General features: G+C 48.7%; 1 protein-coding gene across 3 annotated transcripts; it reads right to left on the minus strand.

The window, feature by feature from the left end:
- Nucleotides 1-562: 562 nt before the first annotated feature.
- Nucleotides 563-5,060, minus strand: SIX3 (SIX homeobox 3). Of its 3 annotated transcripts, none has more exons than XM_063125555.1 (3): nucleotides 4,952-5,060; nucleotides 4,234-4,825; nucleotides 563-755 (listed from the first exon to the last, which is right to left on the minus strand). In XM_063125555.1, the coding sequence occupies exons 1-3, from the start codon at nucleotides 5,058-5,060 to the stop codon at nucleotides 563-565; spliced, it is 894 nt and encodes a 297-aa protein (XP_062981625.1). The 3 variants fall into 3 exon arrangements, with proteins under 3 accessions (XP_062981625.1, XP_062981624.1, XP_062981623.1); XM_063125554.1 differs by having other exon boundaries at nucleotides 4,234-4,870; nucleotides 4,910-5,060; XM_063125553.1 differs by having other exon boundaries at nucleotides 4,234-5,060.
- Between the last annotated feature and the right edge of the window lie 21,848 nt (nucleotides 5,061-26,908).

A 26,908-nucleotide genomic window follows, 5' to 3' on the forward strand; every position in this document is an offset into this window, starting at 1 on the left:
AAACCATGTAAGGAAAAAGAAAAAAGAAAAGAGAGCTCGAACGTGCTTTTGTCCTACAAAGAATACAAATGTCACCTTTCTTTCTTTCTTTCTTTCTTAATAATATTCATAATATCAAAGTATTATCATTATTATTATTTTCCCCCGCTGTAGCATCAGCAACTGTCGAAGTTGTTGGGTTTTTGATGTGTGTTGTTCCTTTTTTTTCGAGTGGATTATTTGTTTCTTATTTCTTTTGTTTGCTAGGTAAGTTTGGGTTTTTCATTTATTTGTTTTTTTAAAAAAATCTTTTAAATGTCTGCTTGCTCATTTTTTTGTATATATATATATAGACAGATAGATAGATAGATAGATATATTTCCTCTTCTGTGTGTACGTGTGTGCTGCAAGTGGCTTGCTGTTGTTTTTATCTTGGAGGGATGGGGGGGCAGTTCCGAGAGGGGGCGAGCGCTCCATCTCTTGCTTGCTTGGGGTGGGTGGGGTGGGGTGCTAAATTTTGCCTTTTTCTGATTTTTCTTTCTCTCTCTCTCTCTCTCTCCTTAGATTTTGTTCCTTTCCGTTATCATACATCACATTCTGAGTCGCTGGAGGTTACCGAGAGGATGGACGTGCCTGTCTCGGCTCTTTCTGTCAAACTGGAGACGCTGGTTGTGGGACTGGCCGCCGTGGACGGAGACTCCGCCGAGCTGTGGGTCGGGCACCCCGGTTCTGATAACGACCGCATGCCGCTCTGTCCGATCGCCTGGTGCTGGAGCCTAGAGGACGCGGGGAGACAAACCGACAGCACAAAATCCTTCCTCAGAAGCCGAGCCACAGAGACAGAGCTGGCGCTCTCTGAACCGGCTCTGCCATTCACACGAATACACTGATCAAGACCAGGATCCGAAGGCGGTTGCAATAGGGAGCAGGGATCCGGATATAGCCAAGGGCACGCGCGCGCGCACACACACACACACACACACACACACACACACACGTTCTTTCGCCAGCATGCCCTTTCCTAAAACAGTCGGTTAGCCTGGCCCTGAGAATAATCTTTCTTTCTTCCATTCTTCCTTCTCCCCTCCACCCTTCTTTCTTTCCTTCTTTCGGACTCGCTCCCCCACTCCTCTCTCCTTTCGGCCTTATTTCACGAGAGACACGGGCCCGCGGCGCCTCTTCCTCGCCACGGCGGCTTCCAGCCGGCTTCCCCTCTCCACAACGCCCCCAGCCACCCAGCCAGGCTCCCTCGGCAAGTGTTTCCAATCGCTCGAGAGGGAAAGATAAGCAAATCCACATCAGACAGGAAAAATCGCTCGAAAAGGACACGTAAAGAAAAGCTCTTTTCTCTTTCTTTCTGCCTTTCTTTCTGCCTTTCTTTCCTTCCTTCCTTCTTTTTAAAGTGGGGAGACGCACAGGAGGGCAGGGAGTATGCATAGGGAAATAATTGACACGCACTCTCTGGCTGATACCCTGTTAGGTTTCAAAATATGAGTTCATTTTCGGATAGCGTCTCTCTTTCTTTCTCTTCTCTCTCCCCCCACCCCCACTCTGCGACCGTTTCATTCCGGCAGAGCAGGAGATTGTGGGCCTCACTGTAACCTCTAGTCCATTCTCCGCCTCCCATCGCCCCCCCCCTCCAACCAGTGACAGTCCAGTTCAAACAACCGTCGTGGAGAGTCACAAAGACTGGTCTAACACTTCCCTGGAATGCCATACAGAAAGACATAACGTCCTAAATGTAAGCAAACACCCAAACCAAAGTGATGGGGCTGCTTGATTGTAATAAAAGATCAACATCCCCCCCCCACAAGTCCTTGGGCACGCTCAGTACACACCCGCAACACACACACACACACACATACACACACACACACACACACACCACCACCACCACCGATAACCCCGCAATGCATTTTCTGGTTTGTTGAGGTGACAGTTGAAATCTCAGATGGCGTTTGGAAACATACATGTGTACCAACAGACAAAGGGAGCGGGCCCTGCCGCTCCTTATAATATTCTACAACTAAGCAGGTTGTTTTAAGGTTGGAGGGGCTTGGGAGGGAGAGGACAGGATCCAACCCCAGCTAAAATGACCTGTAACCGCATGTTCTGTTACACAGGCATGCACATACGACGACTGTTAACTCTTGGGGCATTCAGATGCACCCCTAAAAGAAAAAGCGGGATCCAGTTTTGAAAGGTGAAGATTCGGAGGCAAAATAAAATAATTTTTTTAAAAAATGATTATAATGTTGAACCCACCAGTCCTTTCTAAAATGTTTTGAAAACAAGCTTCGGGTAGCTGGCTACTGAGATATGTTTAATCCCCCCGACCCCACTCCCAACCCCACCTTAGAATTGATTTTAAAAATAGAATGTCGTGTGATTTCCACTGGATCTCCACTTTTTATTTCCGCCGTATTTACTTATTCCTCTCCCCCACTGATACAGTTCCTACATTCTATTTACTGTCACCTCGCTTAGCCAGCCCAGACCATTAGTAACTTTCACGCTTTACTGGTGTGAGTTGATCCGCCCTCCCCCACCATTATAACTGAAAGGGGTTTGGGCTTCTTCTTTTTTAATGTTCTTGCTTGGTTGCTTTGCTTATCCCCTCTTCCCACCCCGGCCTCTTCCAGAATTCAGAGTAAACTTTATCGATATAAACATTAAACCGAGACTGAGAAAATCTACGGCAGAGGTTGAGGGTGGGTGGGGCAGTTTTCGATCATCTTTTTATGTTCTATTTCATGGGATCAGGACTTTCTCTCTCTCTCTCTCTCTCTCTCTCTCTCTCTCTCTCTCTCTCTCTCTCTCTCTCTCTCTCTCTCTCTTATAAATGTGCAGTCTTTAGCACTATTTAAAGCCACACTGAGCAGTAAAGAATTACAAGAAGGGTCTGCGTGCCACAGGAGCACAATAAAGCCTAACTATATGGGTGTGCAGGGTACTCACATATGACCCTGTTTATTTATTTGCACACTCGTACACCAAACACGCATAAATCAAGGTACCTTGATCGAGAAACAGTGGCTTGGAAGGAAATAACTTTTAAGGTTGTTTTAAATGCTTCCCTTTCATTTTGTTTTTGTTTGCCTTCTCTCTTTCTCTGCCTGTCTCTCTCTCCCTCTCTTTCGGCAAATGAATTTGTTTGTTTTTATAATTAATAAGAACAATAGAGGAACAGCTGCCTCTTTTTTTTTTTCTTCCAGAAGGACGCTTAGCATTGTGATGTTTATTTAAACTGTTTAGTGAGGAAAGCTGGGGCAAAGGGAGAAAAAGTTAAGAGTTGCCAAATACTGTTTTCATTACACAAATAAAGAAATGCATCTAATCCTCCCCTCCAGCACTGAGCTGTTTACTCCGAGTTAGTTTTTATTGTTATTGATAATAATTTGCCATTCCATGACAAAAGGGCGAAGTGTATAGAAGGCATTTGCAAGGAGGGGGAGAGGATAAGAGGTCAGAGCCAGAAAATTAGGATTTATGCCGATTTCTCTCCGTCTCCGTTGATAGGACTGGGGAGGAACCAGATTTAGTTCAAGTCTTCCTGTTTTCTGATTGTGAATCCCTATACAAACAGGGACACACATACACACGTGTTTATAAAACTAGAAAGTCTTATATTGGGAAAATAGTTGCCTAATTTTTAAATCCTAAGGGATGAACGGAGTTTGCAAAGAATATAAAACTTTGAAACCAGCAGGGAGAAGAGATTTCATGAGACTTTTCATTCCGGATATTGAATTGAACTTGCTTTTGGCCTCCGAGATAAAATCATTCCCTCGGTGACGTGGTGTTGGGGGAATAAAAACATAATACAAAGCCCTACTGATTTCAACAGGAACCGTCACTTCTTGGGGTTGGGAGAATGAGCTCAGTGCCCCGATCTTCCACACGGACCTGCCTTTGCTTCCCAATAAACAACGGGTTCACACGCACGCAGTCGCGCACCGGTGGTGTTGGAGGGACCCCAGCAACCCCGGGCGACGTATCGCCCCCGCCGACCGAGCTCAAAGTGGGTCTCCTTGGAAGGAAAAGCTCGGATCGCAGCCTTTGGAAAGAGGAGTGTCTCCCTTGGGGAAACTCGCTCGTGGACGGGAAGGCGAGCAGCCCAGCGCAGGCCGTGTGACCTGGTGGTGTGCGTGGGAGTGGGGGCCTGCGTGGCCGTGGGTATTTGCCCGCGTCTGCTCTCCCTCCCCACCCCCAGCCCCACCCCCACAGCCCGAGTCGGATCCGGCTCCCACTGACCTGTTCTTGGCGGCCGCCGCCCGGTCTCTCTGCCGCCGGTTCTTGAACCAGTTGCCCACTTGCGTGGGGGTGAGGCCGGTAGCCTGGGCCAGTTCCCTTTTCTTGCTGGGGTTGGGATAGGGGTCCTGGAGGTACCACTCCCTCAGGAGGCTGCGAGTCCGCTCCTTGAAGCAGTGCGTCTTCTGCTCGCCGTCCCAGATGGTCCGGGGCAGCGGGAACTTCTTGCGGACGCGGTACTTGTCGACGGGCCCCAAGGGGCGCCCGCGCAGCTTCTCGGCTTCCTGGTAGTGCGCTTCGAGCCACATGGCCTGCAGCTTGCCGTGCGACTCCTTGGTGAACTTGTGGTTCTCCAGGATGTGGTAAAGGTCTCGGAAGTTGCCCGTGTGGAAGGCCACCACCGCCCGGGCGCGGAGGATCGACTCGTGCTTGTTGATGGCCTCGCATGCCCCGGGCGCTACCGGCAAGGACCAGAGGAACCGGCCCAGCCTCTCGATGTCTCCCGTCTCCTCCAGCGTCTCGCAGACACTGGCCACTTGCTCCGGAGAGAAGTTGAGCGTGGGCAGCTGGAACATGGACAGTTCTTCCGGGGCTCCTCGCGAGGCGCCTCCTCCGCCGCCGCCGCCGCCACCACCACCGGCTGATCCGGCGCTACAACCGGTGGCGGCACTGCTGCTGCCGCCGCTGCTGCCACCGCCGCCGCCTCCAGCTCCGGAGCTGCTGCCACCGCTGGCCAGAAGGAGCGAGCGGTGGTGGTGGTGCGGGTCGCTGGGGAAGTTTGGCAGAAAGAAATGGGTGGGATAAAGCTCTAAAGGGGATCTGAACACCATGGGACCCAGCCTGGCGGAGGACGGGGGAGGGGGTCGGAAAACAGGAGAGAGAGAGAGAGAGAGAGAGAGAGAGAGAGAGAGAGAGAGAGAGAGAGAGAGAGAGAGAGAGAGAGAAGCTAGATCAAGGCGAAAAGAAAGGAAGGCAGGAGGAAGGAGAGGAGAAAGAAGAAGAAGAAGAAGAAGAAGAAGAGAAAGAGGCGGAAGAAGGGAGGGCAAGGGGGCTCACGCACCCCGCGTGCATCCACACCCGCACACGCACCCGCAGCCACATAGAGACCTTCATTCAAACCCACCCACACACACACACCCGCGCGCGCACACACACTCACACCCACCCGCCACCTTTCACACGCGCGCACACTCACACACGCAGGCAGGCATCCAGACAGACATCGGCGCGCTTGCTCACGCGCGCACACACACGCTCTCGCTCGCTCGCTTGCTCTCACACACACACCTCCCGACCCAGTCCCGCCGCCGCCGCCGCCGCCGCTGTCGCCGCCGCCGCCGCCGAGGCGAAAAACGATTCAAGGATTCGGCCGCGATCGCCCCAATGACAACAGCCTCATAATATCTCTCCTAAATCCACCGTGAGTGCAGCGCTGAAGCATTTTGTTTCGCTTTTCTATTGGCCTGCTGGGTGTCGTTGTGGCGTCGCCATGGCAGCGCCCTGCCAATCACTGTCAGCCCTGCCAATCATCGGGGACTACGTAAGAAAAAGGGCTCTTACTACTGCGCCCAAAGGCGAAGGGGAGGGGAGTTGGGGGAGGAGGGAGGGAGCCAGGAGGAGAAGGAGGAGGGCGGTGGAGGAGAGCGTGTGTGTGCGTTAATCTTTGCAACTCCTAATCTTAGCACTTCCACTTCTCTCACTGTGTCTCCCCTCCCCAAACACCAACACATTCCCTCCCCTAAATACATCAAACATGCGCAAGGCGATGCGCAGGCCACTCGTTTGAATGGGATCCGCTGCACGACTCCAAATCCGATCTCTGTCTTTAAGGAGACCCCCGTTTCAGCTTCAGGAAGGGAGGAGGAGGAGGAAGAGGAGGAAGAAGAAGAAGAAGAAGGAGGAGGAGGAGGAGGAGGAGGAGGAGGAGAAGGCCACAGCCTGGGATAAATGGGGGCTCCAAACGGAAACCCTTTACACATGATTTGCACGTAGTTGCGCTTCATTCTGCCTATCTGAGCACTAATAGCACCGGGAAGAAAAGCTAGATGAGATCATTAGGCCCATCCTCAGGCCGCTGACCCTGCCAAGAGCATACTCTAAATACAGTGTCGGCTGGAGGTGAGGGGCGAGGAGAGAAAGCGGGTCGCTTCCTGTCTCCCCTTCCTGTCCTCCGCCCCCCCCTGCCCCCACCACCTTGAGCTTCACAGGGGATCTGCTCAATGCAACTTCCAAAATAAACTTTCCCCAACTCTTGAATCTCCAGGATTGGAGCTGAAGAGTTCCAGACCTTCCAAACCCAAGCAGCCTCCCGGCCTGCAAATCAGTCCCAGCCAATTCAATGGGACGTAATTCCAAGTAAGGCTGCAACATCCCAGTGTTCTTCCTCGGGAGCAACCCCCGTTTGAACTGGGTAGGGCTGCCCTCCGAGTAAAGATGCCCTAGTTCTCCCTCCTGTAGTGCTCAGCAGCCGGCTGTCCGGGACAAAAGGGGGCTGCGATCCATCATCCAATCTCGGTTTGTTTCTCGAAGGGTCTCCTTTTCAGAATTGTGGCAGAGAAATACTCTTGAGTAAATGGGTTTGGAGAGGGGAGCGTGGTCAGATTGCAGCCTAGAACTTCCAGAAAATTATTTCTGTATCCTCCCCTCCCGCCCTCATCTCTTTCTTACCTATTTCTTCCCAACACTTAATAACCTTTTGCCCTTTTGCATGGGTGGTTTTAAATATACCGGAATATGGTCCGGATATTATGAATATCCCTATGATCAGTTGCATCTCTTCATTACTGTCTTCGCCTTTTAGCCCCCAGTTTTTAAAAAGATCTAGGGGTAGTCAAGATACTGGGGGGGGGAATCCCCATACTTGAGTGTGTATATGTGTGTGTACACACAAACCCATATACATACAGACCCCCCCCCACCTCTCTCTCTTTCTTTCTCTGTATACACACACACACATACACACACAAATTGTTGAATTGTGATCTCTCCAAGGGCTAAGCCGCCTTCTTTGCTGCCGTCCGCCTCCATTTATCCTTAGGTGCGTTGCTTTTAAGGCGATTTTAATCGGCATCTTGAGCTGGTAACTCCTTTGTCTCGTTTCTGCGGCGATGGAAGTGTGATTTACAGAGATTTGTACGGGTCATGGATGTCTTTCCAGCCTTACTGTGTATATTTAGACAGGACTTTGGTTGGTGTTAAAAAGTGTATATTTTGAATGGGTTCACACACAGTAGCAAACAATAGGGACATTGTCGAGGCATGTAGAACGCGTATTGAAACGCAGCATCCAGACTTCTCCTAATCTGCCCTCAATAAAGCTGAAATAATTATCCTAAGCCGCCTTTCTAGAAGTAGAGAGAGAGAAATCATTGAGGAATTCAAAACTTTTTTTTTTTAAATGCTTTGCTCTGCATTCCGATGCAGATCTAGAAGGGCGAAGGGAAGAGAAAGGAGGGGGCGGTGGGGTGAGAGACATGGAGCCCAAACTCCTTACAGACATCAATGGGAGGGGGAGGGCGAGAGGGAAGAGGGGGGGCAGATTTACAATTAAAAAGGGGGAAACATCGCGTGACTTGGCCTAACCGAGGGATAATCATTTTCATCATAATTTGAAATGCTGCAGTGAGAGAGAGAGAGAGAGAGAGAGAGAGAGAGAGAGAGAGAGAGAGAGAGAGAGAGACTTAGCCGAACTCACACACTGGTTGGGATCTTTTCGCTGAGCAGCTCCCATGAAATAAATGTCGAGTGGCAGATAAACAGGTCCAGTTGGATGAGCTACTGGACTGGAAGTTCCTGGCTGGATTAGGTATTCATCACTTCCCAACCAAACTGTCAACGAGGGTGCGCTGCCTTGGTTCATATTCCTAATGAAAACAACTCGCCCTCTTCGTTTTTAGCGAGGTGCTTAAACACTTCTCCTAACGTGCTTGCCGAGAGGGGTGGCTGGGTGGGCAAAGGAAGGATAGCCAAACAGCCCTGCCAGCCCATTACCTTGTCCCAGGCTCGGATTTCAACCTCAGCAAAGGCAGAGAGACCCTTTTGGTTGGGCTAGCGAGCACTTCCTTACCGCGTCCCCTGCCTGCTCTTTTAGGGGAAGGATTACAGGCGAGGGGCGAAGGGGGTGAAAAATGCAGGGGCACGGGGAAAGCCGTGGTGTTGTGTGTGTGTGTGTGAATATACTACGGCTTAGCTTGACGGTGCAATTACACCAGGAAGTCGAAATAATTTGAAGAAACCAGTTCCCAAACTTTCCTTCTTTTTTGAGAATCGTTTCCTGGCCCTACGAAATTGCAATCCACTTCCACGTCGTCCTGTGAAAGGTCTTTCTAGCAGCTCGGTTCTAAACTGGTTTGCTCGAAAGTCATTCCCGTTGAAACCCACCGGGCCTGCCTTTCGAACGCACGGGTTTAAGTTGAGATCCTACAGTCCTTAGGGCTTGAGATTCCGGTTTTGTTTTTTGCGCCGGGATTCTAAGTACATTTACATGGTAGCCTTCACGCCCCGTTTGACTTCGATTTAAAACGTCTAGGGTACAAGGACCAAAAAGCTCTCTCTCTTCCCCCCCCCTCTCTCTCTCCTATACACACACTGTAGAAAATTAAGCGAAAGTGATTCAAATCGACAAATTATCTATAAAAGCTGAATTTAGGAAGCCTTTCAGCAATAGACGGCTTAATTTTCGCCTGGCGCAGAATGACTCCGCAAACATTTCCCATTTCCCAGAGGTCTGCTTTCGCCTGCCCTAGCTGCTGCGCTCCACAAGAAATGGGTCACCATCACACCACGCGATTGCTTGTCTTCACAGCGAGAGACCTAACCGGGGCGTCCTTCCATCTTAAAGACGTGTTGATTCTTAGCCCTGCCATCCCCAAATGCTCTTTTCCGACTTCCGGCGAAAGCCCCTGCACTTCTCTTTCTAACCCTCTCCGATGGCCCAGACACCTCACCAAAGGCTGAGATGATTTCTGCACGCCAGTGGCTTCGTGGCCCTGTGTAGGGGAGCCAAAGCAATAAAATAAAAATAAAGAAAATAAAAATAAAAGCGATCACCGAAACCAAAACTTTGGGCACTGTTATGGGGTGTGTGTGGGGGGGTGCTGGTGACGGTGGTGGTGGTGGTGGTTGGGGGAGTGGAGAGGAACCGGTGGACAGGAAGGTTTGGGTTGTGCCTAGCGGGACATTTGAGCTCTCCATCGCCCCTGTAAGCCTGTTAGGGACACATTCTCATGTCCTTAAACGTACAAGCAGATAATTGTTGGCGCTCTATCTTTGTGCGAAGGAGGCCAGGGTGTAAATGCCTTTTAATGACTGCAGCTGCTGGCTGAAAACTGTCAATGGAATTGGCTAATGCAGAGCCCCCGGAAAAGAAGACGACGAAGAAGAAGAACAGAAAACACACACACAGTCACACACACACACACACACACACACACACACACACACACACACACACACGCAGACCAAGGCTTTTGCGAGCGAGCTACTGAGCTGGAGCGCCGCTGGAGCCGAAGAGCACGAGAAAAGAGACAGACAGACAGACAGGAGGAGGAGGAGGAGAACGAAGGATGAAAAGGGAGAGATTGGAGGAAGGATCGCGCCCCCCGAGCCATCCGCTCTTCCGCCTCGTCGCCGGGGTCAGGGGGACCAAGTCATTCGGCCCTTGAAAATCCTTTCCGGATCCTGTAAGTGGTTTGTTTTTGTTGTGTGTGTGTTTTTTTAATTCACACACTCTGATCCCACTGGGAATGCTCCGTTTTTGTTTAGGATTATATCTTTCCCTCCCCAGTTCCTAAACCCTTATTCTTCCTTTCTTTTCCTATATATGTCGCAACCGCCGTGACCCGGTTCCGCGAAAATCTGGTACAGGGTGATCCCAAATACACTTTCTTCCCTAAATAGCCGTGGAGTGGAGTGGGTGTGTGCGGGTGTGGGTGTGGAGGGGTGTGTGCGGGCGTGTGTGTGTGTGTGTGTGTGTGTGTGTGTGTGTGAGAGAGAGAGAGAGAGAGAGAGAGAGAGAGAGAGAGAGAGAGAGATTGTAGGGGGTTACAACGCCTCTGCACTCATCCTGGCTGTCTTTTATCCGTCAGGGTCGTTTCCTCCTTCCTTGGGGCACTTCTTTTTTCTTTTCTTTTCTTTTCTTTTTCACCACGGATGGGCATCTTGCACCCTGATCTCTAGGCGGAAATCAGTTCCCAGGGATATCAATACGGCGTCACTTCCAAATATCGTGCTTCGGATAGGATGGGGCGGGCGAGGAGGATGAAGCAGCCCTTTGACCGCTTTTCCTCTGCGCCACGTTTCGAAGGAATTGTGTAAATGTTTACTTTCGGCGGCTCTCATACCCACGCCGAATCGCACTGGGAAATGTGTCAGGAAATTGAGATGGTACAATGGCACTGGGTTGGATGGGAGCTGACTCTCCCGGCAGGGGAGTCAGTTCCATCGAATTCAATGGGCCTGGACTGCCAGATAGATACGTCCAATGTCCCGGTAGGAGGCGACAGTCCTAAGCTTCAAACTAAGGAATAATAATAATAATAATAATAATAATAATAATAATAATAATAATCCCAATCTCTTTTGCCCCTTTGGGTAACTGAGGACACGATCCAGCTCCACCTAGAAGTAAATTCCATTTTGATCAGTGGGACTTTACTCCAAGGGCAGATCTTTGGGGCGAAAGTGTTCGTTAACATTCCCACAACGCCTTGTCTAGGGACTGAGAGCGCCTTTGGGTCAAGAACAGGAGCCGGGGGCGCCCCGCTCGCCTCCTTACTCTCTTGTATAATTTTCAATTCATCTCGTTTCCTGCAGTCTCTCCCCCTCCCCCTCCCCCCACCCGGACCCCGCTTTAATCCTGCTCCTGTCAGCGGGTCGGAGTTAGATTCGGAACACACAAACTCTCTTGCTATTGATGATGTTCTTCTGGTTGTTCAGACTGGCTCAGCTCAGTAACATTTTGGGCTTCTTCTTGAGGTTTAAAGTTCAGGGTGGAATTAGAAAGGGGAATCAGAATGAAAGAAAGTGGGAGAGGAAAACTCAATCACACACACACAGAGTCATTTTTAATTTGGAATTTTTATTCAGTCATTGAGTGCAACCAGTGACTCTATCCTGGTACAGTTGAGTCTTTTTTTTTGTAATGTCTCTTTTCCCCGCTTAAAAAGTAAATACATCGGCTTTTCTAACTGAAACGAATGCAGAAGTTGGACGTCCTCTTCAGTCTGACCCATTCGGCAGCTGTAATTCAATCCGCTTGATGTGAAAGGTGCGTCGTCCATGCGGGGCTACTAACCGAAGGCAAAGGGCTTGGAAGGGTGGCGATACGTGGGGGGGGGCGTGGGGAGGGAAGAAAGCAGCGACTGGTATTAACTCAAAGCCACCTCCAAAATGGTTCAAGGTGAAACTTTAGCTTGTATTGTTTAAGTATGTTCTTCTCTTCTGGAAATATAGAGTGCCAAAGAAATGTGCATGCCATCCTAGGTTCAGAAGAATGGCGGAATTGATCATTATTTAGTTTATTGACAATCTAATGATATATAGCTTAAATAATTCTGCAGGCGGACTATAACGGTAGAAGGAACCGTTATATAGTTTCTCCGAACCTGGTTCCCTCCAGATGTGTTGAACTGCAATTCCCATCATCCCTAGACAGCCTGGGGATTGTGGGGGCTGTACTCCAACACATCTGGAAGGCACCACGTAGGGTAACAGATTCGGCACCTCTGCCTCCTCTTTCATTGTATGAGCTGCATCTCTGCTATTCTAGTCTGGTGTGCTTTTGGTTTCAAGGACCACCCATTCATGACAATGGAACTCTTGTACCAAGTAAACGTGTTTTGTAGCCAGGAGTTCCAATTCTGCTACCTCTCACCCCCTCCCACCCACCCCCAAGACGTTGAGCTTCCTTGTATGAAGGTTTACACTCCCTGCTCCCAATCCCAACCCCTGCAATATGTACGGCTTTCACTTGGTCGTGCAGTCCGATCCTATGCAGATGAGTTTACTGGGGTTAATCCAAAATAGACATGGATAGGATTAAAGCCTTACAGCCCATTCGTACATGTGTTTACTCGGAAGTAAGTTCTATGGTGTTCAGTGGGGCTTGCTCCCACATTGCAGAATATATTGGCATCTTATGGCCTCTATTCAAAGCTCTTTAAGATCTAACGATTTCAGTGCTCTCAGGGGCACTTACTTCCGAGTAAGTATACTTCACTCTCGCACTAGGTTGTGGCCGATGTCTTCATGATCAGAAGACAGCGTAGAGACTCCCAGTCTGATCCTAGCCATGTTTACTCTGAAACAAGTCCCACTGAGTCGAAGGCAACTTATTTTCTAGTAGGTGTGTTGAGAACTGCAGCCACAACTTGAAAGTCGTTTCTCTACAGGGTCCTGCACGCAGTTAAATGCATTTTTAAACGGGCGTGCCTAAATGTATACACGCACGCAAGAACACAGGCTTTGCAGTCCTGTTGAACTAAGCATCCCTGACTTCGAAGAACATGTGTTTTAATGTTTCTCTTGTATCGACTTGCCTGCGAGTAAATCCCACGGAATACAGTGGGGCTTACACGGGAGCAAGCTGCACCAATCGGTACCACGGAGATCCTGAATCTAATTTAGAAAGGGTCGAAGAAACTCACGCAGGTCGGTGAGGGGGCCGCCAAAGGCTACCTGCATGCGAAATGTTTCAGTTGTTCTTTGCTGAAAGGAGAGTGTCGGTTCTGGGTTAAGGGCGACCCAAGAACAGCGGCCAGGCCGGACGCTTCGCTATCAGGAAGACTTGAGAGACTTCTATCCAAAATGTAGGGAACATTGACAGCCTGGGCAAGTTTGTACAGCAATAGGTGCCCCTGGGTTGAGTGATGCTTACTCCCAAGTCAAGGCGCACGGGATTGCAGCCCGTCCAAGTGTGGTTGGTTGGTTGGTTGGTTAGCTGGGGCCCTTTCCGAACACGGCCCATTGGCCGGTCCAGAAAGGGATGCTGGCAGAGCGAGAACAACCAGAGTTAAGGTAGGCAAAATAAAGGCATTGCTAAGGGCCGATTCTCTCCCCCCCCCTCGCCCCACTTTCTCCGAATTAAAACAAAACCGTACCCAAACAAGTACACGATTTCCATCAACTTCTCTCTTTTCATTCCCAAATTCCTGGTGCGAAGAGGAGTGGGGGGGTGGGGTGATGAATATCTTATCAGTCTCTGGTAGTGACCCTCATTAGGGGGGCATCCTGCTAAAGGCCCTGCCGTTGGAAGAAAGCTGCCCAATCAGAGCGATTGCACGCCTTGTTAGACATTGTTAATGAAGCTTCGCCGTACAGTCGAAGAAAGGCTCCCTCAATGGCGATTTACCTTATGTCAACTCGTTACTTCTAATGAATCGCATCAAAACCCGGCCCTGAATGGCAAGCTGGAGTAGAACGAGAATCCGCAGCCCCCCGCCCGCTCCCCCACAACCACCCGGGTCTCCCAGCTTCCGCCCCATCTCACCAACGCCTCCTGATTTCTTCCCCTTAAACTAGAGGCGTTCATGCAGCTCATAGGATGCTCGATGGCTCTGATCCAGCTCAAATAAGCCGTGACTTGCAGGGAAAACCTAGACCTGTTGACTCAGAAGTAAGTCCCACCCCCCACCCCCCCGGGTCCGATGGGGGCTTACTCCCCATGGCTTATGACTTCAGCTTTGCATCACTGAAAAAAACCACGAAACGAATTAGTTGCAATTTCAGAATAGTATTACTATTAATAGTACTATCACCACCATCATTACGAGTTAGTTGTAATTTAGTAGGAGTATTACCAACAACAACGTTACATTTTGACCCCGCCCTTCCAAAAAGAGCTCGGGGAGACATACGTCGCCTTCGCACAACAACCCTGTGTGGTAGGCTTCGAGGGAGTTCCTGGCCCAAGGAGACCGCCATGGCTGGGCCGGGATTTGAACCAGCATCTCTCCAGCCAACACTCTAACCGCCGCAACACCGCCCTGGCCTTTTAATGGCGATGCAAGTACATCATCCCCATTAAATCCCAAGGGGATTGGGCGGCTTGGCAAGTATAACGAAGTTTCTGGCCCAGCGTGGCTATCTTGCGTCAGCAGGAACTACTCAAGGCAGAAGTCGAGCCCTATATTTCAAACGGGTCTGACTCCCATGTAAGCGCGCGTGAGGCTGCAGCCGCCTGGGTCACTCGCCACTAAGTGGAGGTGGGTTAGGACCGGTGCGTTTCTGAGGATGGAGGGCAGAGATCGAAACGGCCTCTCAGTGTCAGCCGAAAGAAAGGGGTCGCGGCCCCTTTAAATCCGGGGTCTCCAGCATTCCGCTAGGGAACTTTACGGCGCTTCGAGTCTCTGCGGTGCCTTTTCGCTTTCTCTTTTTCGCTTTCTCCGAGAGCCGTTCGCGCTGGGGGCTGCGCGCGTGTTTTACACGACGACCGTGCCGCGGAGGTTCCGCGGCTGTCAGCGTTCCAATTTTTTTTAAAAAAATACTTATTTATTTTTGCTATTCGCCCCCGCTTCCCCTCCCTCTGGACCGGCACTTTAAAATCAATTAGTCTCTCTCTCTCTCTCTCTCTCTCTCTCTCTCTCTCTCTCTCTGTCTCTCTCTCTCTCTCTTCTGGAGGTAAATTATTCAAACAAATGTTTGCAAAGACCCCGAGGGAGAATTTGGCCATGACAAAAGGTTTGATTAGTCTGATTTCCTCCTCCCCTTTTGCTTCCCACCCCAAAACACCTCCGCTTTTCCCTCTAATACACACACACACACACACACACCCCTCCCCAAAAGCAACAAAAGATGGGGAGTTCCGAGCGACTAGGAGAGAACAGCGCCAATTAAAACCGAAGTCATTAGCTTCTTCTCCCTAAGGACGCCCCAAAGGGGGCGGGAGGACTCGTATTTTGGTGGGTTTGTGGACCTGGGATTGCCAAAGCACAAACAAACAAACAAACAAACAAACAATGCACCTACTATAAAGGTCAAAGAAGCAGCAAGTAGCAATATGGGGAGAAGGCGGGCGGGAGGGGGGAGGGGAGCGCGATCTAAACAATAGACGGCCCTAAATGCAGATTATTACATTCACCGATCTTGGTCCATTATCTGCCCTAGTCTGCACTGTCTATATATTGATTTCCATATAGCCACGTTTCATGCTCGTGAAAAAGCCGCGGTCCGGAGGCTGAACTGCCGGTCATGCAAGTCGAAAACAGCGCAGAGAGGGGTGGGGGGAGAGAGAGAGAGAGGGAGAGAGGGGGGGGGGAGGGAAGAGAGCAAACAGCCTCTAGCCTTTGTCCCTGGCATCGTGCATTCAGGAAAGGCAACGTTCTATCCTTTAAAAGGAAGTTCAGACTCTCAGAGGGCTGCGTACCCTGTACCCTGCTAAAGGTGCTACTTGCATTTTGTAAAAAAATAAAAAAATAAAAATTTATTTATTTATTTTTGGCTGGAGCAATAATGATGATTGGATTAGGGGTGGGAGAGTAAAGAATCAGAAATCCCGAAATTTCTCCACCTGCTTCGCCAACTCTGTTTTTTCCTCTCAGCTTTCCCAGGCTCTGCCAAATCACCCAGGACTAGCGCCTTGAGAGTAGTTGTCGGTGTTATACGCAGTGCGTGGCTTGGCTTCTCTAAGACAGCCTTCCCCCGCCTAGTGTTGGACTAGGACACCCATCATTCCCAGCACTAGGTGTGCGTGTGTCGGGGTGGGTGGGAAGTCTACTCTGAACAACCTGTTTCCAGTTAAGGAAACCTGCGATCTTGCTGGAAGAACGAACCAGCAAGGCCGTTCGGAATGGGAAGAACCATTAACCCCGAAGATTTCTTTGACTGGAAACGCCAAGAGTGAATCTTTTAGCGCGGGAGTTCTGAGTTTCTGCCTATCAGCTGTACTAAGAGGAGACGCAGAAAGGGCATCCCAATGAAAACGGGATACTTTTGAATCAGGCAACTTAGCAGAAAGCGGAAAATCCTTGTAGTCCTTACACAAGATGGGAAGGGATGGTTTTAATAAGCTTTTTGTTTTGTTTTGTTGTCCCCAAATAAAGGTTACCCCAAGGCCAAACCCTGTGCAGCGCAATCCCTTGCTCGGAAGCAAGTCACATTGGTTTTAGCCGGAGTAACTCCCCTAAAGGTGCATAGGATTCCATGGTTAACGATCTGACTCAGTGGCCCCTATCCATAAAGTTCCTTATTCCGGAGCCTTTGAGGGTCTTCGTTATATAGATGTCACTGCTTCGGGATAAGGAGCCTCTGTGTGTGTGTGTGTGTGTGTGTGTGTGTGTGTGTGTGTGTGTTTTGTGCGAAATCTTCCAAAACAGGGTTATAAAAGGCAACCGAATCGCTCCAGAACAGGAAGCGTGTTGATTCTCTCTCACTCACTCACTCTCACTCACTCACACACACACACACACACACACACACACGAATAACCTGAGGGAGCTTGGATGCCTCTTCTCTTCTTACTCTACCCCTATCTTTCCTCTAATGAACCGTGCTAGGAAAGTCAAAAACTAAATATATTCCAGTAATCCGGTATCACTTACCAAGGAGTAAGCCCCATTGAACACTGTGGGAATTACTTCTGAGTAAACGTCGGAGTGCCCTGCATGCCTCAGTTGTTCTATGTAAACCTGTCTTTTACAAATCCAGCTACAAGCCGTTTATAAATGAAAACGCTACAATCAAATTCCATGGGGCTGACAGGCCTTGTGGTTTGTTGAGCGACCAACTTCTCCCGCCAGCTAACCGGCTCCATCACCCAGAAGGCGCAAAAATGGCCTTCCCCTCGCCACATAAATCGGTGTCCCCACGAATCTGTAAAATAATCTTTTAAAATGTTTAAATGATTTTAAAAGAATAGTTAACAACCACTGGACAGGGCTCAGTCAAACACTTCTAAATACGGGAGATCCCAGAGTGGAAGAGCTGAATGCTGGCCTAACTCTTCTCATTGAAGTCAATGGGGATGAATCGTGATTAACTGTGGCTGGATCCTGTCCATCCTGTTTCCAGGATTTTGCAAAATTTCATCCTTCCATCAGAAGGAGAAGACAATCGAGCTGGGATAACTCGGTTCTTTATTATTATTTCCCCCCAGCAAGTGGCAAATTCTCGCTAAAGATAGCCCAGGTGTAGCAGTTGGGCACTTTTCTTTATCATGTAAATTTGGTATTTACATGAACCCCAGTTAAGCGGATCGAGGTCAGTCCTCAATCACTGGAAACTTCTTAAGACCCTTACAGAAGACTAAACAAATATTTGTGAAAATTCCCAGAACAGCAATGAGATCATCTTGTACACACACGAACAATGTGAGCGTGTACAAAATATCTAGTATGATTGATGTGTGTATGTATGTAAAATGAATGTGTGTGTGTATACAATGCATGTGTGTACAAGATATACAGTAACACACACACACACACACACAGGGGTACAATCTAAAGACATTAGTTCAATAGAAGTAGCAGGACTTAAACCGATTTAGTTTATTTTTGTGAGATTTGTTTCCCAGAAATGTGCTGAGGACTAAGGAGACATTTGACTGCCTGTAGGTCATCATAGCAACCACCTCACATCAGTTATTGTATAGGAAACAAATAAACACATCATTCATAAACCTATATAGTACTGTTGCATCCATCATATTGCATCTTTCTAAAATCTCTTAAATAACCACACCTGCATTCACACGCAGAGATGTATTTCTGTAAAACTTCATTTCTGTATTCAAGAATTGCTATTTCCGTGTATATATACATTTTTTTAAAAATCGTTGTAAATATCTCCAACAAGGAAAAGGGAGAAAAGGCTGTAGATAACCTGAAATTTTAAAAAAGGAAAGAAATAATTTAATCCAAGGAGATGCGAACACAGGGGTGGGGAATTCCAGGCAACCATGATTTTGTTCCATGTTTCTAAAATAGTCCCCCCCACCGCCAAAAAATAATAATACAGCAAACCAAAACCTACATAAGCGCCGCAAATCACCGAACAGATGCAAGAGAAGGTGTGATCAAGGCGCCCAACCTGCAATTCCTGTTTTGATTCGATAACCCGGGCTTAGGCAGGAAGTGAGGTGCAGTTTCCTTTGGACTCCAAATTAGGAAAGAAAGAAAAAAGCCCAGCTTTTTCCAAGGCACAGATCTAGATAAATATAGACAAGAGGTTCTGATTTCATTATAAATCAGTACCTAAGGAATCAGAAAAGATGAGGAATTATACAGGCGGGCGCGCACACCTTGAGGAACAGCAACTCTGTAGCTTTATTTATGTGCGAAGTTGCAAATCTCCCCCCCCCTTTTTTTTTTTCCTTTTGAAACAAACAAAAACATATCGCGTTTGGAGGATGGAGCGGCTTCGGGGAGGCGAATGTCCCCCTGTTCTGGGCGATCCACTTTTTAAGGCAAGTGCCACAGCGGACTAACAAACCGAAGGGCATGAAAGGCCAGGCGAGCGAGGAACACTCTTGACTTCTGAACAGTTGCCGGGAAAGGAGTTGTGTGGAGCGGCTTAATATGAGCGGCTCAATCAGCAGAAGAGGACAAAGCAGGGGGGGAACAAAACCAAACCAAACCGAGAAAGAGAGAGAGGTGGGGGTGGGAATCGAGGCCGATGGGGGGAGGAAGGAGAAGGGGAAAAGTTGCGCTCAGCACGTGTGATTTGGTCAGGCCGCTTGACTGAGTAGAACTGAATGGAAAGGCACAACAACAGTCTTTCAGGGCAAATCCCCCCTCCCTCTTTGCGGCTCCAACCTCTCCGGAAATTCATAAGACTTTGCCCGTCTTTTCTCTCTCTCCACCCCGCCCCCCCCCCCCGCCGCAATGATCCACTTTCTCTTCCCTCCGCAACACCCCTACAAGGCAGAGTTGGGCAGGGGTGAGTCTTTCCTAAGCGATGAGATTTTTTATTTTCTTTTTTAATTAAAGGATTACAGGGAGAGCCCCACACTGGCTGCTCACTCCCCACCCCACCCCACCCCCACACACCCAGCCAGCCAGCCAGCCATCCCAAGCCCCATTGGAAGAGTCAAGCCGCAGATTCACTGCGGGCATCTCGGGTGTGCAGACAGAGCTCAGTTCAGCTTTACACCGCGATCACCCTTGTTTTGAGATTGATCTCGGAGACGCAGACAGCCAACGCCGATATACTCAGCATTAAGTCCTACTGGGCTGTATCCCGTGTTAGGTTAACTTCAGTCCCATTCATTTAAATGGGGCTACTCTACGCAGAACCAACTTTGGATGCAACAAGCTACTGCGTTGGATATTCTTTACTCTCTAGTCAGGATGCTGAGGGCTGCAGCCTTAAGGTTGCAATTTTAAGCTCACTTACTTGAGGATTAAGCCCCATTTGATTGATGAGGGCTGACTTTTGAAGAAACGTGCTTCGGCAGGCAGAGTCAAAACCGGCAGCTCTGAATCATGATCACATTAGGCGGCACCCTTACTAGAGAGTAAAATCCCATTCAGCTCAGCCGGATAGGATCCTAACCTAGCAAGACAGGGCAAGGACTCAAGTCAAAAGGAAACCCTGGTTAGACCCATTCTTTCAATGGGTTAACTTCAAGCGCAGGCTTAACTCTGTCGTTGTGAAATTATTATAACTCGAAAGAGCTTCACTTGGCAGGAGCGTGTGTGCCCTGACTTACCTATTACTTCTTAGTAAATAAAGTCGGGTTGAAAGTCGCAGTGAAATAAGTGGGACTGTGGCATTGTATATTCAGAACACACACACACACACACACACACACACACACACACACACACACACACACACACACACACACACACACACTTCATGCAATATTCTTAGGATTCCAGGGATATCTGTCCGACTGGAACGTCAAAAGAGGGACGACGTAACCATTTGCCACATTGTCACTCAGCACGCACTATCCTGGGTTGAACGTGAGATTTGTCGATAGGCAGAATGAAAGCGGTTCTGTTGAGTTTAATGGGACTACTCTGGAATCAATTGGCTGTGGACTGAAAAATGCTGTCCATAAATTGGACATATCCGGAGCGAATGTATCCGAAGCACATTCATTTCGATGGAGATTAAAAAAAAAACATTAAAAAAAACAACTTTAAAAAGTCCTCAACTTTGTTGGTCTCCGGAAATTTCAACAGTACATCTGTCTGGCTACCTTCACAAATAGTTGAGCAATTGAGTAGTGTCTTCTATCATTATTCTGTTTGCTGCGTTAGTGTATACAAAATATAGAGGGATACCCAAAGAGACTTTCCACTCGATCCTTTCTACTTAACCCAGTTTAACTCAGTGGATCCAGTGAGTTCAGCTGGAGTTAATCTCAAGTAACAGCGTGATCCTATGTATGTCTACTCAGAAGTAAATTCCACTGGGTTCAATGGGATTTATTCCCAGATAAGTTTAGGATCGAAGTTATGGTCTGCCATAGAAAGATATACATACGTGCTTACGTTCACATTTACAAATATTTGTACAAGTTTATATATTATGTGCATTTCCATGCATACAACGATATACTGTCTGTAGGACAAACAGATCCATATAGATTGCGTGTATGACAAATTCTTACAGGTAGCTATTTAAGTAAATGTAAAATTGAATTTCGGAAATACAGCGGTGTCGATTTTATACACAGAGAAGCCTATATTATTTTTGGTATCACGACAGATTAGGTATCAGAAATCGATAACTAGAGAAGACAGCAGCCAACTGAGTGCTTTTTAATAGACCAGGGCAGCGATCCTAAAGCGCCCCTTACTTTCAGCTGATGGTGGTTAGGTCAGGGGAGGAACGGGGAGGTGGTGGTGGTGGGGTCTTTGCTGAAGACCCTGCTGCCGTGAAAGCGTAGCTGCACTGCCTGTTAGCAGGTATTACGGGCCATTTGGAGACGTTCGCAAGACGTCCTTTCTACACTTCTCTGCCCCACGGAGATCACAGATTCCACGGAGGGGAGGGGAGGGGAGGGGGGAAAGAAAACGAAGTTATCGATAGAGCAGATAGGAATTCGGGAAAGAATCCGCATTTCGGTAACAGGTAGCAGATGTGGCTGCAGTAGGAAGCGAAGACAAAGGGCTGAGCCAGGCTGGGTGGGGATAATGGGAACTGTAATCCAATGCATCTAGAGGGCACCGGATTGAGGAAGGGTGGACTGAACCATGAGGCTCCCCCCCCCGGGGGGAAATGGGGTTTGGGGAAAGGGATTTGAAGGAGGCGTGAGAGGGGCAGCATCAGGCCGGTTTCTGGGAGGCGGCTCGATCACCCACTCACCCCCAAATACTTTTCTTGCGGGGGAAGCTATGCTGGTGCTCCCCCCCCCCACGTAACCCCCCTCCCTGCCTTTCTCGTGATTGGTTTGGAAAAGGAGATTAAAGGTGCAAACCTATGCAGGCTTAGACCCTACAGCTCCCAGCATTCCCCAGCATCTAAATCTGCATAGGATTGCGTCCTAAAGCGTGCTCTGATACCTGGAGTAAGTCTTGTTGAACTCGGTGTAGGCTTGCTTCCGATTAGACGTTCATCGGATCTTTGGGTCAAGGAGTGCTTGTGGAAACCTCGACCTCCTTTCGAGTCAGTGGGACTTAAAGGGGCTTCGCTTGAGCTGAAACGTGTCCACACACAGCTTCTGAAAGAGAAACCTGCAGAAGCTGAAGCCTTCCTGAAAAAAAAGAACACCTTATCAGGCAGCCTCTTCCCCCAACCCGGTGCCCTCCAGATGCTTGACTACAACCCCCATCATTGCCAGCTAGCATGTGGATGGTGGGAGTTGTACTCCAACACATTCGTAGGGTAACATTCTGGATTTCCGTCTCCTTCTTGCTCTAAATGAGCTCCATCTTGGCTACTTTGGGGGTGATATGTGTTGTAGTCTAGCGGTTCTGGAGGGTGCCAGGTTGGAAGATGCTTGCCTTATAAACTGAAAGGGGAGAGAGAGCTAGTGTGGTGTAGCAGTTAAAGTGTTGGGCTGGAACTCTGGAGTTCTCTGGAACTCTGGAGTGGTTTTTTTATTCCCTGCTGAACCATGAAGCTCACTAAGGCCACAGCTAGACCTAAGGTTTATCCTGGGATCATCCAGGGTTCGCCCCTGCCTGAGCACTGGATCCCCTGTGTGTCACCTAGATGAACAGGTTTGACCCTTGGATGATCCAGGGATAAACCTTAGGTCTAGCTATGGCCTAGGTTACTTTGGGCCGGGCGCTGACTCACAGACTAACCTACCTCACAGGGTTGTTGTGAGGATAAAATGGAGAGGAGCACTATGTAAGACACCCTGGGTTCCTTGAAAGAGGAAGAAAGCTGGGATATAAATGCAATACTAAAAGTATTTAAAACAAACAAACACAACCCTCATCTCAGATAGATGGGTGGGCGGGGGAGGCTAGTGGTAGTTACCCGGTACTAAGCTTAAGGAACTCTCCATGTGCTCAAAGACACTCTTGCTAATGCCATATATTACAGGCAACAATAATGACTTGGGGTTGGCTCGAGGGAATCCTGCTTCAAATCAAGTCCTCCTGTCTCTCCACAATGCCACGCACAGGACTGGGCTGTCCCAAGACATTTTGCTGCCTGAAGCCGAGCAGCTTCCCCCAACTCAAGGTGCACAAGTAATCAAGGCTGGCTAATGTATGTTGTCACCTGAGTCAAAAACTGCCACAAACACCTTTCTCTGGGAGTAAGAATACAATCAGAATAAATTTAAGTATGTAACAATTTGCTGCCCTTTCCTGATATCCAAAATCAGCTGCCTGAAGCACCGCGTCTTACTTTGCTTTTAAATGCGTTTACATGGGCGCCGAGGCTAATTCGCAATTCACTTGCCGAGGAGCCTCGCTTCATTTCTCCACCCTTGATTATTGCCCAGTTGATGACTGCAATCCTACACAAGTATACTCAGAAGTAAATCCCGTTGAATCCAAGGGGTCGTACCTACAGGACTGCAGGCTGGATGTGTTGATTGGAAAAGAGGTGATAGGACCATTCTGTCTGAGCTGATGTGTCTGCGGTGGCTAATCCACACGTGCGTTCATCTCTTATTGTTTGCAGTCTTAAAGAAGACGCACGTGTGAACCAGCCACCAATCGCACTGATTTCAAGGAAACTTGAAGCTGCAATCCTAAACCTGGAGGGACCTACTATTTGGTAAACGTGCATAAAAAGAGGGTCTTGGTGTGTTAAGATTGAGATAATATCCAAAGGAAAATGTTGGACAAAGTTTCCAATGGGAAACTTTTCTTAAAGAGCATATTCCAAATGAAACCTCTTCTCGAACAGTTTTCCAAGCAGTGATAACTATTTTAATAATGCTACAGGGGTCATTTTAAGCTTGCCCAGGCTTAATCCTGGGGGAATAGATGGCAGTGCGTCTGAGCATGCACAAAGACGCATTTCCTAGGAAAGCTCGCACCTAGGATTCCAGATTTTAAAAGATCTTCCTGGTGAGAACCCACTGAGGCCATAGCTAGACCTAAGGTTTATCCCTGGATCGTCCAGGGGTCAAACCTGTTCATCTAGGTGATGCACAGGGGATCCAGTGCTCAGGCAGGGGTGAACCCTGGATGATCCCAGGATAAACCTTAGGTCTAGCTGTGGCCTGAGTCTTAGCACCTGAGACGTTCGCTCTGCACCATTCTTCCCTGACCTGGATCCCTCCAGATGCTTTGGACCACAACACCCATAATAGGAACATAGAAAGCTGCCTGATCCTGAGTCAGACTGCTGGTCCATCTAGCTCAGTACTGATTTGCAGCAGCTCTCTAGGGTTTCAGGAAGCATTCCTTCCTAGCCCTCCCTGGAGGTACCAGGGATTAAACCCTGGACTTTCTGCATCCAGGGCATGTGCTCTACCACTAAGCCACACTCTCTCCCTAATCCCTGAACACTGGCCATGTTAGCTGGGAATAATGGGACCTGGAATCTTGCCCATCCAGGTACTTCCCTCTAGCTTTCCCATCTTCTTTCCATCCCGTTATATCTCCTGCCAGAATAGTCCTCTGGCTGGCGCTACCTAAACCCACTCGAGAACTTTCAACCACCGCACTTATTCTCAACAAGCTAAACTACACTTACTAAGCGCCAATAGGGGGTTATGTGCAGGAGAGGAGGACAGCCGGTCCCAATGCCTCGTCTGCCCAGGTTCGCAGTTTACAAGGGAAGAATCCCAATCACAAGGGAGGAGATAATGGAGACAGACCTAATGCGATCGTTTCAGCACCTAGAAAACGGGCCACTCCTCTCCAGCCTTGTGAAGGCAGAGCAGCAGCCGTGAGCGCGCTGCGCAATGGGAAAACTCTGGCTTAATTTTACGTTGCCTGGCTGGAAAGCTGCTCTGTAGCTTCTTTAGCGTCGTGGTGGACTCCATCCCAGACGAAACCCTTGAAGTTGTCCTCCAGTCATTTTCCTCCTTTGAATGGTGGCCGAGTTAGGACATTTCCTTCCGGATGCGGTAACGCCCTTCCCCGACTTGTGAGCAGAACCATCGGCACCCTCTTCAGCAGGTTCCCAAGCGCCGTTGACACGCAACCGCCAGAGGCAGAGCAGCGGCGGGAAATCGGTGCTTCGCTACGCATGACCTTTGGGGTGGGGCGGCCATTTCGCTGCAAATTTGGAACTTCCCGGAAGACGTTGGGAAGGAAAGAGAGCGAGCGAGAGCATATCAGCATTATTTCTCTGATTTTCAGGCTCCGTTTTCATGGAAAGGCAGTGAACTGTGGGCGGGTTAGGCGAAAGATGCTACCTACGCAATTACATAGTTAAACGGACTGAAAGCCAGTCCGTTCAGACGAACAGTCCAATCCTATACATGTTTGCTCAGAAATCAGTCCCCCTTTCAATGGCGTTTACTCTCAGGGAAGTGCCTCAGGCTGTAATCGTATTCCTGCTTACTTGGGACGGATTGGATCCTAAAGACACTTCCCTGAGAGTAAGCCCCATTGAAAGGGGACTGATTTCTGAGCAGACATGTATAGGATTGGACTGTTCGTGAGTAGACACATGTAGGATTGCACCTTTATACAAATCTAGGATGAGACCCGCCCCACTTCCAAATCCCGTGTACAGTTTAGATCCCTGCAGGTCAAAACGGACATTGTAGAGTTGGAAAAGGTGCAGAAAACAGCAACCAAAAAGATCAAAGGGCTAGAACAACTACCCTATGAGGAAAGGTTACAACTTCTGGGACTGTTTAGCTTAGAGAAAAGCTGAGTGAGGGGAGACATGATAGAGGTGTACAAAATTCTGCATGGTGTGGACAGAGAAAAGTTGTTCTCCCTCTTTCATAATGCTAGAATCTGGGGGTCATTCCATGAAGCTGAATGGTGAAAGATTCAGGACAGATAAAAGGAATTAGTTCTTCACGGCTGCTGCTCAGTCTTCGTCGTTAAACTGTGGAATTTCACGACCTAAGAACAGAAGAACAGCTCCCCTGGCTTAGACCAGGGGACTATCTAGCCCAGCATTCTGTTCACACAGTGGCCAACCACCTGCCCACGAGAATCCCACGAGCAGGACATGAGTCCAACAGCACACTTCCACTCATTTCCCCCTGCATACTGCCTCTGACACTGGATGTAGCATATAGCCATCAGGAGTAGTAGCCATCGATAGCCTTATTCTCCATCCTGCTTGTGGGCTCCCCATTGGGGCACTTTGGTCAGCCAGTATAGAAACTGAATACCAGACTAGATAGGACTTTGGTCGAATCCAATACACTCTTCTTCGTTTCTGGTATCTCCATGATCCACCCCACCCCCAATGATTTCCCTCCCAGTTCAGTGCCTTGGGAAATGCAAGCTAACAAAAGGAAGAGTGCAGAACTGATTTGAATGCTCATTAATCCCTCCCTGCTGGTCAATGGAGGCTGGTGGCTCTGATTTCAGTGGGACTGTGATTCCATTGTGGGTTTCAGCCAGAACCAGCCAGAATGCTAAAGGAGCTATCCAAGGTAATTCACCCATTGGAGGGAGGTTCAGCACCTTGGATAGCTTTTTTTTAAAGAGTTCTGTCTGGTTCTGACTAAAAGCCAGAATGGAGTCACAGCCCCACTGAAATCGGAGCCACTAGCCCCCACTTCCTTCAGTAAAAGTCACTAAACACGAGGTGTCTTTGAACGCTGAATGAACATCCTTTGGCAATCAGGTTCGCTTTCCTGTGAATGCAAAGTGGGACAGAGTGGACCAGGAAAAAATGATTTGCTTTTGGAACTGAACTGCCTGTTGTTGTTCTCATTGTTGATGTTTGGGGTAGGGAGAACTGCTGGTATATAAACCATACCTTTGGTACTCCCTTCCCAAAGAGAAATGTACGGGGTACTGAGTTTTCTTTTCTTTTGAAACATGCTTAAAATGACTTTGCTAGGCCCCACTCACAGCCTCCTGCACATCTCAAACACGCCCCTTCCCCTTTTTTTTTCTTTTTTGGTTTTGTTTATGTCCTCGTTTCCAGAGTGCAATTTCTCAAGGTCAGCCGGAAAGGGGTCATCGCAGTGCTTTCCCCCTCTCGAAAGATTTTGCTATTTAGACAGCTATTGCTACTCAATATTAACTTACAGGATAATGGCGAGAGCCGGCATAGGCACTGAACCCGTTATTCACGAGTGAGCAACGCCTGTCCAATGCCATTCTCGTCTCTTCGCCCTGTTTGGATAGAGCGCAATCAATAGGGAGAAGGCAGGAAGGAAAGGCGACTTTGGGAGAAG

Source organism: Elgaria multicarinata, chromosome 4 (genome assembly GCF_023053635.1).
Source record: "Elgaria multicarinata webbii isolate HBS135686 ecotype San Diego chromosome 4, rElgMul1.1.pri, whole genome shotgun sequence".
In the NCBI taxonomy this organism is placed as follows: Eukaryota; Metazoa; Chordata; class Lepidosauria; order Squamata; family Anguidae; genus Elgaria; species Elgaria multicarinata.